This window comes from Dasypus novemcinctus, chromosome 9, assembly GCF_030445035.2.
Source record: "Dasypus novemcinctus isolate mDasNov1 chromosome 9, mDasNov1.1.hap2, whole genome shotgun sequence".
Lineage (NCBI taxonomy): Eukaryota > Metazoa > Chordata > Mammalia > Cingulata > Dasypodidae > Dasypus > Dasypus novemcinctus.
The window spans coordinates 107,460,091-107,479,229 of NC_080681.1; the positions used below are offsets into that span (position 1 = coordinate 107,460,091).

Consider the following 19,139-nt stretch of genomic DNA (forward strand, 5'->3'; position numbering starts at 1 on the left):
GCCCACACTTCCCGTGCCGCTGACGACAACAGAAGCAAACAAAGAAACGACGCAGCAAATAGACACCAAGAACAGACAACCGGGGGGGGGGGGGGGGGGGGGGGGGGGGGAATTAAATAAATAAATAAATCTTTAAAAAAAAAAATTAGAAACTTGGGGTGGGGGAACTAAATGTCAGTACTTTAAAAAAAAATCTGAATGTGAATCCAAGGTTAAGAATCACTACCTTGGACCATGGTGCCCTCCAAAGATGATAAAGACACAGAGCAAGAAGTTTCTGTGAATAGGTTTATTCAAGACCATCTAGCAGAATCCCTTTGGCAATTACCACAAATTCTAGGCCAAGTTTATCAGTATTGCAGAACAGAACTGCGGTTGATTTACTTTACCCAAATTCAAATAGTTTTTCACAATAATGATTTTTTTTTCTTTTCTGTAATATTACAAATACCCAAGTCCAGCTATAATTTGGAGCTGAAGGGGCAGTGATCATAGAACCAAGGAATTTGCTCTTAAGCTGCTGCATAGGCCACTATGCCACCCCAAAAACTCCATCCTGATTTCAAGAAAGGGACTGCAGCCTATTTACTCCCCTAAACCAACCCTTCAGTCTTGCTCCTAAGGTGTGTGGTAGGTTACAATTTTTCTCGGGATGGCACATTACCTAATACCTGCCTCATTAGGATATTAACTTATAAAAACGTATACTATGAAAGTTTTAAAAATGTTTATTTGTATTACTTGGGTAGATTGGTACAAGAGTGCAAAGAAACTTATGCTTTTGGGCCCTGTTTCCCTACTGTTCACATTAGTTTATAAAAGATTAAGTAACATTAAGAGAAATGGAAGAAAGGAATATAAATATACCAGAGTAGTGAAGTCCTCTAATTCACTAAAGGATGAACTGAAATAGTTGGCCTGATTCACATTTATGTGAGAGTCTAAAGAAATTATGTTCCCTTTAAATGCTCTAAGCCTGTGAAAAAGGAAGTGGAAGACATATTACAAGACAGCAATCTTTTATTGAAACTTTTTTTGTCTGAAACTATGCATATAGAGATTAATCTCTTGCTCATAAATTAGGATAAGTCTAACACTATTCCAAACCAGTATTATTTACAAAAAAGAACCTTTTCTTTGCTTTATCACCAGGTTCACAGGACTAAATTTTAAACCAACTTCAGTCTAGCTTTTAAATCGTTTCCCATCAAATGCTCAGCAACCCTTATGGGGTAGGGCAGCTTTCAGAAATCAACATTCATTATTTACCAGGAATGTAGAACCACAAGCAAATGATGACAAAAAGAAATCATTTCAAACAATTTCCATCTGCTTTTCCAAAAGCATGCTTTGTCTAATTCTCCCTTTCTATACAGACCGTGGGAGAGGGAGTATACAGCAGAGTTTACCATAGAATATAGTAATGTCAATTAAATTAACCTCTTCAAAAAGTGAGTAAGATTGCTTAGTGTATGTAAGGATGAACTGCTGTGGATGACCCTAGCAGATAATAAAGTAAACCTTAAATCCAGTCTAGGAATGTGTACCTCAACAACTGACAAGCTCAAATAGATATTTCTCACTTTATCTGGATTACATTTACAAATTTTCACTTTCCAGTTAAATACAGTGCCAAATCTTTCAAAGCAGATATAGAATAGGCTTCTTAGAAATTCAAATTAAAACGTTAAATAATAAAAACTGCTGGCTTATTATACAGTTTTTGACAGCGTCCAATATGCCTGGTACCAGAAAGTAATTCTATCTCAGTTGCTAATAAAAAGATAAATCTGGTATATTACAAGAATGTAGTGTCACTTGTCAAAACGAGCATTTAGAATGGAATAGTAAACACTTGGGAGAAGGGGCAATCAGAATACAAGAGAAAGTAAAATCCACATAAATTAATTCCTAATTTGAGAAGTCAATAAAATGTATACATAAATTGATAAATACTGTCTCCATAGATCACTAATTCCAAGGACTGGTTAGTAGTTAGCTTCTAACTAAATTATCACAGGACGTTCTGGTGTATGATCTCTTCTTGTGATCAGTTTGTTCTGGCAAGACTCCAACAAGCCCTTGCCCTTGCAACAGCTCAGCGGGAGAAGGTTCTGAGGCAATCACTTCATTGAGAAACTCGCCAGATAATAAGTCCCAAGATTACACTAATCACTGACAGGACAAGCACCAGGATACAGATCTTCTTGCGAGATTTTTTCTGAGGAAAGAAATATGTAAAGACACCCATGAACCAAGTAAAATTTTTTATATTTAAGACATTAAGAGTGCTTCATAAACTTGCCTCCTTATAATTAAAAATTAATTTTATCCATGGACAAATATTCAGAGACCTTTCCAAAATCTGAATATTCACCAGTGCAATATTTGCAACAACAAAAAAAGTCATTTTTACTTTTTTTTGAGGTACCAGGGCGAGGGATCGAACCTGCGACCTTGTACATGGGAAGCTGGTGCTAAATCACTGAGCCACACTGACTACCCTGAGTTGGTGTTACTGTTTGTTTGCTTGTTTTTTTTTTTTAAGGAGGCTCTGAGGACCGAACCCAATACCTCCCATGTGGGAAGCAGGTGCTCAACTGCTTGAGCCACATTCGCTCCCCTTTGCATGTTATTTAATAAAACTTTTATACTTACTATAAAATTTTATATACAGGCAAGCAGAAAGAATTGAAAATAACCCACAAATAAAATTGTTGATATTTTGATCATAATTCCTTCTGATCTTTCATATATGCATATTATTAGTTGACTTAATTGGGATCATACTGTATGATGTTTCTTTTTTTTTTTAACATGTAATGATCTCAATGGTATTTATTTATTTTTAGATTTATTTATTTATTTCTCTCCCCTCCCCCCCACCCCAGTTGTCTGTTCTCTGTGTCTATTTGCTGCTTGTTCTTCTTTGTCCGCTTCTGTTGTTGTCAGCGGCATGGGAATATGTGTTTCTTTTTGTTGCATCATCTTGTTGTGTCAGCTCTCTGCGTGTGCAGCACCATTCCTGGGCAGGCTGCACTTTCTTTTGTGCTGGGCGGCTCTCCTTACGGGGCGCACTCCTTGCGTGTGGGGCTCCCCTATGCGGGGACACCTCTGTATGGCACAGCACTCCTTGCGCGCATCAGCACTGCCCGTGGGCCAGCTCCACACGGGTCAAGGAGGCCCAGGGTTTGAACCGTGGACCTCCCACGTGGTAGACGGACGCCCTAATCACTGGGCCGAGTCCGCTTCCTCTGTGTGATGTTTCTTATTTTCCTCACTTTATGTTTTAGTATTAAAATTTTTGTTATTATAAACTCTTTATAAACACTATTTTACTGCCTAGATAATATAACATTGAGTGGATATATATGATTTATTTAATTATTCCTTCGCTGTTAGATACTAAAGTCATCACATGATTTTTAAAGGAAATATTATTAAAAAATATAAATTTCTTTAAGAACATTCCAGGTAAAATAATGCTATCCTAGGAAAAAGTAAAATGACTGAATGCTATTTATTTCTAAAAAAGCTGCAAGACCAAATTAAAGGGAAATGAGAAGGACCTCATTCACAATATTTGTACAGAGAGATAGAGACCAGGAGTTTCAACTAATATGTAGAAGAGTGTCACTTGACAGAAACAGCTCCATAATGATTACCTCCTATTTATTCATAGAAAAAGAGCAGTCAGAATTAATCCTATGTCTATCCTCTGTGGCAAGTCACCATAAATTACCTAGGGAGCTCTACTTTAACTGTACCTATTACTATCCTAATCTGAAAAAATTTCAGCTATTTAGGATATAAAATTAGCCTTATACCAGATTTAGGTACTGTTCAAGCTAATGGGGTTAGCTTTATAGCCAAGTGGCTTCTGTGTAAATTGACTCAGGGTTTCATGCTTTTTGTAGAGCACTCTGCAAAGGAAAATTCTAAAAATGGAACTGGCACTGCAGCTATGACTACTTGCCTCCAGTTTATGCCCAAGCAAGAGGCTGCAGCCATTCTCAGTCTGTCAGTATACTATAATGACCCCAAAAAAGTCTGAAGCATAGATTGACTTTCACTGGTACCTGCTTTTACCTGATAGTAAGCAGCTCGCTGTAACTGATCAACGGCTCTTTCAACATGCACCTCTGAGCTTTCCACATTGGCTTCTATGCTATCTGTAAAAAGAAGAACAGTGGCTGTTTTACCACACTTGATGTTATGGATCCTGATTTTATCACCACCATCCCAACCATACAGCCAGGGAATCAAAAGTTACTAATCCCATAAGAAAATATGTCTGTTCTTTGAAAATAAACACTGATGTATTTAGAGGAAAGAGCTAATAAGTATGTAACTTGCCCACAAATGAATCAGAAAAATTATGAATATATATACAGAGATCACACATATACACAAAAATTAAAGCAAATGGGGTAGAGTGTTACAAGAGGTAATGGGTATATAGGAGTTCCTTGTGGTATTTTTATTTTTGGAACTTTTTCGTAAACTTGCAATTGTTTCCAAATAAAATTATAATTGTGTAAGTTTCTGGAGCTGAAAGCTGGGAAGCTTTCAGAGCTTATCAGAGGATATGACAAGTAAATGGGGCTGAGTTTTCAAGGACACCTCACCATAACTTCTACATTTGACGATATAAGAAAATCGTAAGGAAAATTAATTTAGTAATTTTAAAAAATGGCATTCCTAAACATTAATTCTAAAGGTGGCATGTCTGACTGACTTCTTTGCACGCTAATACTATCAACTCACCTTGAGGTTAAAGGGATCAATAATACATACCAATCAGATCACCCTGGTCATGGATCATCATGGCCAAATCTTTAAATATCTGATTGACATCCAATATGTCAGCCTAAGGAAGACACAAAAAAATTAACTAACATTAAACAACATGTTAGAAGATTAATTTCTTCTATTTACATAAAGTGTTGGCTATATGTGTTTTTAAAGTTTTATAAACTAAGCTTTCTCCTTAAACAGAAAATAAAAATAAAAAGTTATTGAACTTCTGGGAAGACGGCAGACTAGAAAAACACAGGGCTCTCTTCTCTCTCAGAAAAACAACTAGGAGACTGGGAGAAATGGCCTGAAAAATCTTCCAGGGGAAGGCAGAACATTGCCCAGAAGAGAGAGTAACAAAGGAAAATAACTACAATGTCAAAACTGCAAGTTAAAAGCAGCAGCTGCTATTGTCAGCAAGTTCTCCCACACTACAGACACTTGAATTCTCAGCGTTGGGGCTGGGGCCAGCAGGTACAGATGAGCGGGGCTCCAGGGATTCACCTCCCCTAAGGCTGACTCAGCTTTTGACCCACAAATTTGGTCTGCTGTGTTCTAAGCCTTTCCAAGCCAACTGGGGACCACGCCATTGTTTGTTTGGGAGCCAGCAAGGGACCTAAAGAGATCCGGGACTAAAGAGATACAACCCTCTCGATCACCCCTCCTATTGACCGGGACTGGTTACTGAAGATGCAGAAGGGAACGGAATTATTTCCTACCCAGGAAAAGGGAGGGAAATGCCAGCAAAGGTTGGAGACAGTCTGTGAGAAAGTTTAAACTGTGAGGCTCTTAGCACCCAGGCAGGACCCTCTGCCACACTGATCTGGTCCATGTTGCAGCAGACACACTGGGACCAGACTTTCAAATGAGAGGACTGCTGACGAGTGCCATCTGCTGGCTGACCAAGGAAGTTCATGTGAGGAAATTTAAGAAAGGATTTTTCTGGCCTTTACAACCTTCCTCCCCAAGGTTCTCGGAAGTGGGTATGTAACCCATTACTAGGTCCAGGGCCCAAATCTGAGCAACTAATGGGGACAAACAAGACCCAAAACAGGTTGAGCCATAATCAAAGAAGAGCAGTAACACACAGCTTCCCACCACTAAATCCTAAAGGAAGTGAGGGAAATTGAGCATCCAAGTAGACTCACCATCCTAAGCAGATGTTTAGACATCAGCAAAAAATTACATACTAAGAAAATTGAAGACATGGCCTAACAAAGGAATACATCAAAGTTCTAAAAGAGATACAGGATTTGAGAAAGCTAATCAATAAGATACACACATATTTCCAAAATGAAATTAGTAAGTTGAAAGACAATATGGCTAAAGAGATAAACGAAATCAAGAAGACACTGAGGGAGAGGGAATGGCTCAAGCAGTTGAATGACCACCTCCTACATGGGTGGTCCCAGGTTTGCTTCCCAGTGCCTCTTAAAGACAACAAACAGGGAAGTGGATGTGGCTCAAGAGACTGGGCTCCTGCCTACCACATGGGAGGTCCATGGTCCAGTTCCCAGTGCCTCCTAAAGAAGACAGCGAGCTGGCACAGCGGGCATGCATGGCGAGCTGACACGAGAAGACACAAGAGACACAAAAAGAAAAACATGATGAGAGACACAACAAAGAAGGGAGCAGAGGTTCCTGGTACCTCCTAAAGAGGACAAGCAGGATGGTGAGTTGGTTCAACAAGAAGGTGCAGCATGCTGATACAACAAGAGACACAAGATGAAAAATATAATAAGAGACAAAGCAGGGAAAAGAGGTGGCTTAAGTGATTAGGTGCCTCCCTCCCACATTGGAGGTCCCAGGTTCAGCTCCTGGTGCCTCCTAAAGAAACAAAGAAGATGAACAGACACAGCAAGTGCAGACAATGAGGGGGTGGGGGAAGATAAATAAAATAAATCTTAAAAAAAAAAAAAGACAAATAACAGCAGACATGGAGCAAAAACAATGAGTGGAAAATGAGCAAAAAGCAATGAGCAGACAATGAGCAAAAACAAAGTGAGTAGGGAGCAGACATGCCTCAAGCAGTTGAGCATCCACCTCCCACACGGGAGGTCCCAGGTTTGGTTCCTAGTGCCTCCTAAAGAAAAAAACACAAAACAGACAATGAGGGACAACAAGCAAAAACAACAAGTAGACAAGCACAAACAATGAGCATAAAACAACGAGCAAACAGAGGAGGGAGCCATGGCGGGGGGGATGGGGAAGACGACAACATTGAGCAAACACAAAGAAGAATCTGAAAACCGGAATAAAAAAGCAAAGAGCTCATGGGAATGAAAGGCATGATAAATGAGATAAAAAACACATTAGAGGGGAGCAGAAGTGGTTCAAGAAGTTGGGCACTCACCTCCCACATGGGAGGTCTTGGGTTCAGTTCCCAGTACCTCCTAAAGAAGATAAGCAGACATTCAGCAGACAGATGAGGGAGCCATCTTGGGGAGGGATTTTTTTTTTTAAAAAGCTTAAAAAAAAAAAAAACACATTAGAGGGGAAACAGAAGTGGCTCAAGCCATTGGATGCCTCCCTGCCACATGGGAGGTTCCAGGTTCAGTTCCCGGTGCCCCTAAAAAGATGACAAGCACACAATGAACAGACACAGCAGACAGCAAGTGCAAAATAAATTTGAAAAAATTATTCTTTTAAAAAAAAGGAATGAAAGAGGACTGGTTCTCATTCCCTATATAAGAATCAATTCAAAATGGATCACAGACCTAAATGTAAAAGCCAGGACTACAGAACTACTAGAAGAACATGTAGGGAAACATCTGAAAGACCTTGGGGTAGGTAGTGGTTTCTTGGACCTTATACCCAAAGCACAAGCAACAAAAGAAAAAATACATAAACGGGGTCTCCTCAAAATAAAACACTTTTGTACCTCAAAGGACCTGCCAAAAGGGTGAAAAGGCAGCCAACTCAATAGGAGAAAATATTTGGAAATCACATATCTGATAAGGGTTTAATATCCATGATATATAGGGAGATGCTACAACTCAACAATAAAAAGACCAACAACCCAATTATAAAATGGGCAAGACTTGAATAGACATTTGTCCAAAGAAGAAATACAAATGGCGAAAAAACACGTGAAAAAAATGATCAATGGCACTGGCAATTAGGAAATGCAAATCAATGCTGCAATGGGATATCATTTCACACCTATCATAATGGCCACTATTAAAAAAGACAGAGAACTATAAGTGCTGGAGAGGATGTGGAGAGATAGGAACACTTATTCATCGTTGGTGGGAATGTAGAATGGTACAGCCACTGTGGAGATCTGTTTGGCAGTTCCTAAAGAACTTGAATATAGACTTGTCATATGATGGGGCAATACCAGTACTAGGTATATACCCAGAAGAACTGAAAGCAGTGACACTAACAGACATGTGCACACCAATGTTCACAGCAGCATTATTCACAACATGATTGCCAAAAGTTGGAAACAACCCAGGTTCCATCAACCAATAAATGAACAAATTGTGGTGTATACACATGATGGTATTTTATGCAGCTGTAAGAAGAAATGAAGTTGTAAAGCATATGACAACATGGATGAACCTGGAGGACATTATGTTGAGTGACATAAGCCAGATACAAAAAGACAAATGCTATATGTGCGACTACGAACTAAATATATTGTGTAATTTCATGGAGTTAATAACCTGAATATGGGTCACTAGAACATGGCATGAGGTGAGAGAATAGAAAGCTGAGGGTTAACTTGTGCAGCACTGGTAAAAAGGATGTGTGCTAATCTTTGGAACTGAAGAGAAAAGGTGAAAGCCCAACATAATGTCTGTAAGTAGTGGTACTATTATGTGGGTATGAAAGGGGTTTAAAGGGAAAGTCTAAGGTCATGTATATTACTAAAAGGAAAGATAAAAATGTAACATGGAACTGTAGAGTACAGTAAAACCTCATGTGTAATATAAATATGGGTAAAGTTGTATACATAAGACTCTTCTTCTTTGAAATTGAACAAATGTATGTTAATACTCAAGATATTAAAATCTAATCAAAAAAGCCATCATGCTAAGTAAAAGAAACAAGATGCAAAGTACTACATATTGTATGATTCCAGTTATATAAAACGTAAATATAAATTAACTTTTGGAGATGAAGTTAGATTAGTGGCTACATAAGGCTAGGGAAGGACTGCTAAGGAGTGTGGAGTTTTTCTTTTCGGAAAAACGAAATTTTCTAAAATTTTTTGTGGTGATGAATGTTCAACATTTTAAGTATACTAAAAGCCATTGATTATACACTTTGGACAGATTGTGTGGTATATGAATATATCTCAATAAAACTGCTTAATAAATAACTGTGCAATAATAGCCAGAAATAGCAGTATGTACAATAGGGGAAGCATAGAGAGGTTATGGAGTGAATAATTTTCTTGTTTGTTCTTTGCTTATTATTAATATTATTATTGAAATAATGAAAATGCTCTAATGATGACTGAGGTGATGAATCCACAACTATGTCATTATACCAAATACCACTGATTGTACACTTTGGATGAAGTGTATGCTTTATTAATATGTACCAATAAAATGGATTTGTTAAAAAAAGTTCATGATATTACTATACCTCCTTTATATTTAACTATTATTCAGTAACTATGAAATAGGTTTTATCTTTGTGGATGACGCTCAGAGAGATTATATCACTTGTGTAGTTTCATAGCCGGTAAGTAATGAAACCAAGCATTGCAGCCAGGATTTTATCTCTATAGTCCGTGCTTTCCCATTACAGTACAATATACTACCTCCCAGAATGCAAACAAACAAACAAAAAAAGGATGCCGTGAAAGCAATACCTTCCCAATCATGATTTAACAAGAATAGTTCTTGCCAGCTCCTCAATCATTTGCTAAGAGTTTACTACAGCTGGGGTAGTCTGATAGTTGCTGGGGATACAAATGAGCTTAATATCTAATGGAGGTGTGTGTCAGTATACAGTAAGATAAAGAAGACAGGGAATGACTTCATATGACCTTTAATGACTTTCTATGGGAAATGATTAATGAATGCTATAGAAAAGTGTGCAGAGGAGGAAGATTTTGCAGAAGAGGCTGGACTTGAGTTGTGCCTTAAAGCAAAGAAGAGGCCATATAAACAGAAAGGCAGCTGAGTCAAAAAAGCAAACAGCCCATCTTGGCTATAATGTAAGGTTTGAATGTTTCTGAATGTTTGACACAGGATATGACTAGGTATGAAAATCAAACCAGGCTATGGAATTTGCACTTAATTCTACTGAATTTTGAAGTGATCCATCTATTCCTAACATGCATCCTTTTTCCCTTTTTCCCCCCTCCCCCCGCCACCGCCCCAGTTGTCTGTTCTCTGTGTCCATTCACTACGTGTTCTTCTTTGTCCGCTTCTGTTGTTGTAAGCTGCACGGGAATCTGTGTTTCTTTTTGTTGTGTCATCTTGTTGTGTCAGCTCTCCGTGTGTGCGGTGCCATTCCTGGGCAGGCTGCACTTTCTTTCACGCTGGGCAGCTCTCCTTACGGGGTGTACTCCTTGCGCGTGGGGCTCCCCTACGCCGGGACACCCCTGTGTGGCAGGGCACTCCTTGTGCGCATCAGCACTGCGCATGGGCCAGCTCCACACGAGTCAAGGAGGCCCGGGGTTTGAACCGCAGACCTCCCATGTGGTAGAAGGACGCCCTAACCACTGGGCCAAGTCCGCTTCCCCCATCCTTTCTTTAGCTCTATATATCACTCCATGCCCTGCTGTAGCAATATTTCTAATGTAAGAGAAACAAGCTGAGGTGATTACTAGGGGTAGGTAAAAAAGAATAAAGGAAAGATATGACATCTTTGAAGGTAATAAAATAACTGTAACTTCAAGATAAACTGTACCATCTAAAAACAGAAACTGATGGCCTCTAGGGCAGTGGGTCTCAACCTTGGCTGCATATTACAATCACCTGGGGAGCTTTATAAAAATGTACCTGCCCATGCCTCAACCCCAGAAACATTGATTTATTAGGTTTAACCCTATGAAAGTTTGTATATTGATGATTTTTTATATACATTTTTAATATACAAAACCCAGCAATTTTGCATAGTTGAATCTGTCATGGAGGGGGAATAGAGTTTGGTTTTCTGTTGTTTTTAAACTTCTCCAGGTGATTCTAATGTGCAACCAAGGTTCAGAACCACTGCCACATGAAGGCGAAGAGGGAGCTCAATTTCTCTACTCCCCTGCACTGCCCCCCACTGTCCCCCTGAGACTTCCTCCCACAAGATCTACTGCCCTCTTTTTACCTCCAAGGAGGAGAAAACTACCTATCAGGTTTAAGAATATTTTACTGGTCACTGTGCAGAAAGTTAAAGTTGGAAGCTTAGTTAGGTAAGAAAGTCCTACAAACTTCTCTCCCAACCCCACCTCAATAACTGCTCCTATTTCCCTGACCCACTAAAGTGGTAAGATTCAAATTTGGGATGTACAAAAATGGAGCCACCCTTTTGGCTTGATTTTATTCTGAACTATTTATGTAGACCATACAAAGGGGCTCTCCTCTTAGCCCTGCCTAACCCAAGAATTTGAGATTGAGGTTTGGGGATAAAGCCCTAATGAGCAATAAAATATTTATTGCTTGCACTGTTCTCCAGACATACTTCTCATGGAAACCATATGCAATGTGGTGACTGAAGAAGGGGATTTGGGTGTTCCTGGGTACCATGGCCAATAACATCTTTTTATTTTTTTTAACGATTTTATTTATTTTTCTCCCCATCCCTCACCCCGTTGTCTGCTCTGTGTCCATTCACTGTGGCACTGGGAAACTGCATCTCTTTTTTTGTTGCATCATTTTGCTGCACCAGCTCTCCATGTGTGCAGTGTCACTCCTGGACGGGCTGCACTTTTTTTTTCACGTGGGGCAGCGCTCCTTGTGGGGCGCACCCCTTGCGCGGGGGGCACCCATATGTGGGGGCGCCCCTGTGTGGCACAGTACTCCTTGCACGCAGCAGCACTGCGCGTGGGCCAGCTTTACCACCTGGGTCAGGAGGCCTTGGGGATCGAACCCTAGACCCTCCATATGGTAGGTGGATGCTCTATCAGTTGAGCCACATCCAATTCCCATAACATCTTAACTGTAGTTCAAACTCACTATAATTACACTGAGACAGATAATATAAAAACCAAGGACCCATTTCATGCTTTTTCATAATCATTGAGAGGAAACTCAGGTGGACCAAAGAGAATCCAGATACTTGCAGTGCCACACTGAGTCAAGCAAAACACATGACCTGGCTCTCACCTCCAGCTGCCGAATTGCCGTTTCCCTCTCTTTAATAAGTTCCAGATCCTGTTCAGTGATGGCCACCTCATCTTCCTGGCTCTGCATCTGGTTCCATTCCTCATGGCTGCAGGGAGACAAGAGCACTAGGTGATTCCTCCTCTCCAAGGTGTACATGAAACATGCCTACAACACCTCTATTCCAGCAGAGTCCATCCAAAGACAGACACCAAGGCTCCAACTCCTCTGACATCAATACAAAGACCCTGAGAGAGACATTCTTCATATCCAGACGTAAAGGGCTAATAAGACAAAGAAAACAGAGTCTTGGCTTCCATGGACAAAACTGAGATGAAACAGGATACAAGGCTCGTACTTCTTGTTGTTTCCATTTTTGGGTATACTCTGCAATCTTACTAGGTCTTACAAGACAAAGAAAAATAGCCAGAAATTTGAAGTCAGTGAAGTATATTGGCCCACTGTCTTCCAAGGACTCTCAAAGAGCAAGCTGTATTGGTATCTGGGGTACTAAACAGGTGAAGAGGAAAGCAAGGTAAGTGCCTGTCAGTGCTTTGTCAATTACTTGAACAGAACCACATCTCCTGATTTTCAGGAATTTCCTAGTGAAGTAATGCTTTAGGTTAAATGCCTCTTTTTTTTTCATCTTTATAAACTGATTTATATTTACATTTTATATTAATGGAATCATACATATGAATCCATATGGAACCATATACAAGTTACACAATATATTTAGCTCATAGTAGTGCAATCATATAGTATTTGTCCTTTCGTGTCTGTCTTAATAGAAAATCAATGTAAAAAGCTAGTGAAATGTAATAACTTTTCAGTTACCATTTTTATAAGAAAAGTATATTATATATTATACTAGAATTGAAACACTTTGAAAACCCAAAACTAAGCATTTTTCCAATAGTATTATAAATTGTACTCAACCTCACTGTATTTAAAGAATTTTCTCCATATGCTAGAGATAAAAAACTGAGTTAAGAGAGAGTCCCCCAGGCCTTTGAGGCACTCACAATGTAGTGGGGAGAGATAGATACATATCTACAATAAAACATTTTAAGTTTTTAACTAATATCACAAATATATTTCCATGGGATTAGTTATTTCAGCTTGGAGAAGACAAAGGAGATATCTTTCAGATACAAATTGTTTTGCTTTTCCTCTTAATACTCCTGAAGAATCAGTTGCTCCTATTTTAAAGATGAGAGAACAGAAACCCAAGAACTTTGAATGACTTAATCTGAATTATAGGTAAGATGATTTATACCTCCTAATTAATAGATTTATGGGGTACCAAGCTCTCTCTCCATGTGATGGACATCAAGGGTTTCTTGGAATTTTTTAATTTACCTTGAGATTATTCCTTCCATAATGCAAACACCTTGGAAAAGCCCAGGGTTTTGAACTGTTTAATTTTATTTTGTGGATTATAAAATGTCCCCTAAGGCCCCTTTTGTTTTGTCCTGATTTTTTTTTAATTAAAGCAATTTTACTAACACACCATACAATCCATCCAAAGTGTACAATCAATGGCTCTCAATATAATCACAGTCAATAAAAACAAGTATAAAGATATGAAATCCCAACTCAACTATTCAGCAGGTTGTATGAATAATCCCTTACCTGTCAAATGAGACAAGCTGCTCCTCTCTTTGCCTCTCCTCTGCCTAGAAAACAGGTGATATTAGTATTGCTGACATCCAGAATCACATTACAGAGAGACACACAGAACAAGGGTTTGTCTTTACTACAGGATAAAGAAGCAACATTAGCTCTGACAGATCTGTTAGTTGACATAAGACTCTGGTCTCCTACTAGAAAATGGGCATGAAGTGGTTTAAGCCAAGTCTGCATTCCAGTTTGGGTGTAGAACAGAAACCATGCTGAACAAAAAGAGATCATGGGCAGAAGAAAGGGGTAAAATAACAACAACAACTTATTTAAAAATTGGGGGGAAAGAGGATGAAGGGAAAGATCTGAAAACTTGTAAGGAAACAAATTCTGAAAATCTTTTTCCTTACAAGTTTTCAGAATATGTAAAGATTTTTAAAAGTTGATGTTTACAGCATGTTAAGTAGCAAATTCACTTCAAAAATAAGTCTAATGCACTTATTACTACTGTAATTTAAAAACAAACCAAGAAAAAAAATGTAAAGACCAATCTAATTTCATTTAAAAAAAGCTTTCCTTTTTATAATAGTGACAATTAAAAGACCAGCAAAATGAACAAAATTAAATATTTCAACATTCTATCCAGCTGAAGGAAAGTTTTTTTAATTTTCACTTTTGTTTTACCCAAATAAGAAGCAAAAAATTCCTAGTGTTCCAGAAGCCCACCCATATGCCCTTCTCTGATCACCCCTCCCTCCATCTCCCTTAAAATAATGATTCTATACTTTGTGATAATAATTTTCTTGCTTTTAAAAATAGTGATATGCATCCTTATTCAATATAATTTTGCCTGTTTTTGAACTTTACACAAATGTAATCATATGGTTTGTATTCTTTTGTGCTTTGTATTGTTCACTCCAGATAATGCCAGATTCATCCAGATACTGACTATAACCATGTTTCATTTATCTTCTTTTTCTGTTGGTTTTTTGTTTTTTTAGGAGGTACTGGGGATTGAACTCGGTGTTTTCCAAAGTGGTTGTGCCAATTTATACTACCACTGGTCAGAAAGGAGAGCTGCTGTTGCATCATATCCACATATTAACACTTCAACCCAGTGTTAAAAGTGGACATGAAATAGTTAACTCATTATGATTTTAATTTGCAATGCCATGACTACTAAAGATGTTAAGCATATTTTTATTTGCTTGACCATTATTCAAAAAAAATCAGCATGGAGTCGTCTTACTGTGCTGGCATTTGCAATCACAGTGCAAAAGCAAAGGTGGGTAAAACGGCTGGTGCCTTAGCATGAATTAGAGCATAGGCACCAAACTGTACCAGTTTTCACTGTATTCATCACCACACACTCAGAGTTTAAAAAAAAAAAGCTTGTTTGTCCTTGATGAAGCCATACAAATTATTTTAATTAAATTGCAACCCCTTATTACACATTTTTTTTTCTATTTATCCATATTCAACTTTATTCTGAATTAACCATCTGTTAAGAGTGCACATGAAGAGAGCAGAAAAAAATAAAGGAGCCCATCAAAAAAGTTCCCAGCAAGTGTGAGGAAGGACATGATGTTAGGAGCCCCATTTAGGGAAGGAAATACTGTTGAGGTCATGATTGCCATTTTTGTCAATGATTCGAACGCTGAAGGTTGGCAGATTTAGGATGAATTGTTTCTGGAGCGCCTCAAGACAATTCCCAAGAAGCTCCACTGCCCTCTCATGTGAGAGAGTGGTATATAGCATTGGTCCAGGATACTGAGAGTAAAGAAGGCACCATAGCCTTGGGCTGCAAAAGGGCCCTTGGCCAAGGCTGCCAGGTAGTCCATGTAGTAGAGTGCTGGACCTTCATGCTCATCATTGCCAGCCAGGAGGCTGACATGATACGGGGTCCGACTCTGAAGGCAGTCAGCCAAGTTTCGGTGAGTGAAATTAGCTGCTACTGTGGGAGACAATTCATATCCATTTATCATCTTATAAAGTTGTACATTTTTCTGAATATATCCTGTAAATTGCACAGGGTCTCCAGCCTCTCCGACACGTAGGAGTAAGATTTTTTCACTCATCTTAAACATCTTGTTATGATTGTCCTTCATCTGGACAATATTGCTGGTGGCCACCCTATCAGAAGTGACCAGGACGTAGTCGGGGCCCTGGATGCTGATGAGGTACTCCATGGTGGCGGGAGGTTAGGACCTGCAGGTTCGACAGAGCGAGGGGCTCGCCTGCTTCTCTGCCTCACTGGTGAGACAGCACCACCAGCACAGACTTGCATGATGCAGGCCACAAGACATACACATCTTTCTAATACTTTGTGAGATGAAATAGAAAGGACACATAAAGCACTTCTGCTGCATATAGAATTACAATGGTTGTCCTCAGGAAAAGCACTTGTGCGACTGAGCTACAAGCGAACTAGCCACTTTTTTTCAGGGAAAACTACTTTTACTTACAAGAATAAACTGACAACCTATGGTTATTCAGACTGGTATTTGACAGAAAACTTCTTGAATATAAACAATATGATACTGTCATTTCAAGGAAAACAACTGACAGTGCCTGTTACCAATGATAAAAATCTTTCAAATAAAAAAATCAGAATTTTGAAAAACCTGTACCTACCACTATGAATTTGACAGTTTCCTAATATTTAAAGACTTTTCTGATGAAATTGATGGTAATACTAACAAATGAGATTTTTTTTTATTTTGCAAAATAAAATATATCAATATGTGGAAGAACTACATTACTCAGGGAATCGGTATTTTCCAAATGATAAAAAGCATGTTACAAAATTATTCATAGAAAAAAGACTAGAATGCGATTAGATTTTGTCAAGTTTTTAAAAAAAGATTTATTTATTTATTTATTCCTCCCCCCACCACTGTCTGCTCTCTGTCCATTCTCTGTGTGTTCTTCTGTGTCTGCTTGTATTCTCATTAGGTAGCTCTGGGAACTGATCCTGGGACCTTCGGGAGAGGAAGAGATGCAATCATTCTCTTATGCTACCTTAGCTCCCTGATCTGCTGCATCCCTTATTATTTCTCCTTTGCCTCTCTTTTCATTGTGTCATCTTGCTGCACCAGCTCTCCACGTGGACCAGCACTCCTGAGCAAGGCAGCACTCCTGCATGAGGCAGTACTCTGCACAGGCCAGCACTCTGTGTGGGCAGCTCACCACATAGGCCATCTTGCCTTTACCAGGAGGCCCTGGGCATTGAACCCTGGACCTCCTACATGGTAGACAGGAGCCCAATTGCTTGAGCCACATTCACTTCCCTTTTGTCAAGTATTGTGGTTTTTTTTAAAGATTTATTTTTTATTTATTTCTCTCCCTCCCCCCCCCCACCTCCCAGTTGTCTGTTCTCTGTGTCCATTTGCTGTGTGTTCTTCTGTGTCAACTTGTATTCTTGTCAGTGGCACTCGGAATTTGTGTTTCTCTTTGTTGCATCATCTTGCTCCATCAGCTCCCCGTGTGCGGCGCCACTCCTGGGCAGGTTGCACTTTTTTCACGCTGGGTGGCTCTCCTTATGGGGCACACTCCTTGTGCATGGGGCTCCCCTACGTGGGGGACACCCCTGCGTGGCGCGTCACTCCTGGTGCACATTCACACTGCATGTAGGCCAGCTCACCACACAGGTCAGGTGGCCCTGGGTTTGAACCCTGGACCTCTCATGTGGTAGGCTCTATCCATTGAGCTAAATCCGCTTCCCCCTTTTGTCAATTTTTGATGTAGTATCAAAGATGATTCCAAAACGTTTGAGAAGTGTTGTTTATGTCTGTTTTTCATACTGATTCACAGGAATTCCTTACACATTCTGCAAACTAGAATAACTTGTTGTTGATTATATATATAGAAATATCTTCTCCCTGTTTGTGGCTTGTGTTCTCACATATTTACCTCTTTTTTGCTCTTCATTCTTTTCTGCTCCTCAGATTTTCCATCTGAGTTCACTATCCTTCTGCCTGTAGTACATCTTTTAGAATTTCTTTTAGTAAGGTGTGCTAATAACAAGCTCTCTTTTGACTGAAAATGTCTTTAATTAGCTCTCATTCTGGATATATATTTTCACTGGGTTTAGAATCCTAGGCAGGCAGTTATTGTCCCTCATTAAAGAAATTAAAAATATCAGTCCACTGGCTTCTGTTGTTGTTGAGAAGTCAATTGTCAGTTTAACTTTTGTATCTTTCAAAGTATTCTACTGTTTCTCTATTTTTAGGATTTTCTCTTTGTCTTTTATGGATTGAATATTTTTCTATAATGTTTTAAAGAAATAAGAGTTTCTTAATATTTATTATCCTGCTTTGGATTTGTTGGATTTCTTGAAACTGTGGCTCTTTTCATCTATTCTGGGAAATTATCAGTAATTATCTCTGAAAATATCACTTCTGTTCCCTATTCACTCTTGTCATTTTATAACTCCAATTAAAACAATGTTAGAAAAAAGAAAAAAAAAGTTAGATCCTTTCGTCCTATTCTCCATTTCTCATAGTCTTTCTTCCATACTGAATTTTTTAACCCACTGTGTTAAATGCTGGATAAAATGTTCTAACCTATTTTCTAGTTAGACTACCCATCCGTTAAGTTTTTTTATTTCCATATTATATTTTTCAATTCTATAAGTTCTTTTGACTCTTTTTCACAGCTGTTTATAGTTTCCTGCTTCCTGTAGATGTTTTCAAGTGAAAAATTAATAATTCTAATTTATGAAGTCTTCGCAGGTTTATATCACTTCACTGTTATTTCTACTAGTTCTTATGCAGGGTACTTTGTTTCCTTGTGTACTTGGTTATTTTTTAACCAGATGTTGCTAGTTGCCCTTGAAAATGTGTTTGAGAGTATTCTTTTAGACCTAGGATAAAGGTGTCTCCCACTAGAGAGGAACTGTGATTGCTTCCACCTGGCACCTAGGTGCTATACCAGTCTAGGACCAATTGAAGTCTGAGACTTTTGGACCATTCAGGTGGTATTAACTTGAGCTAAAAATCTGCATCAAGGTTATTCTGTGGTACAAGTGATTGCCTGCATTTCCTCTCCCTCCTGCCTCCTTTACCACCTGCTCAGGTGAGTGCTAATGCAACATTTTGGCAGTTCCCTAAGGGAAAGAAAGACTTACTTTTGGCTTGCCCATACCCTATGGATATAGTTTTTAGGGCCCAGATTAATTTGAGGAGCACCAGTTTTTAGACTCCCCACTTTGTATGGATCCTAGGCTTAGACTTCGTCCCCTTCATGTCATAAGAACACCAAAATTGAAGTTTAGCTTTGCCCTCAATAAATATACTCAGTACAAAAGCATTTTCCGTGGTCTGCTTACCTCTCTGAGTTCTCATTTTCCCTTAGGAGGTACCAGGGACTGAACCCAGGACTTCGTACATGGGAAGCACGTGCTCAATCACTGAGCTGTAGCTGCTTCCTTTGACCTTAATATTT

General features: G+C 39.0%; 1 protein-coding gene and 1 pseudogene across 1 annotated transcript in view; both read right to left on the minus strand.

Annotated features, from left to right (window-relative positions):
- Positions 1–274: 274 nt before the first annotated feature.
- The window catches only part of STX12 (syntaxin 12), a 50,182-nt gene continuing 31,317 nt past the window's right edge, over positions 275–19,139 (minus strand). The window contains exons 5-9 of the mRNA XM_004455712.4: positions 13,707–13,750; positions 12,075–12,180; positions 4,798–4,870; positions 4,090–4,172; positions 275–2,221 (exon numbers count right to left, since the gene is read on the minus strand). Of these exons, the coding sequence (XP_004455769.1) occupies positions 2,129–2,221; positions 4,090–4,172; positions 4,798–4,870; positions 12,075–12,180; positions 13,707–13,750 (399 nt within the window). The 3' untranslated portion in view covers positions 275–2,128. The remainder of the gene's footprint in view (positions 2,222–4,089; positions 4,173–4,797; positions 4,871–12,074; positions 12,181–13,706; positions 13,751–19,139) is intronic.
- On the minus strand, positions 15,150–15,999 carry LOC139439697 (proteasome subunit beta type-2 pseudogene; annotated as a pseudogene).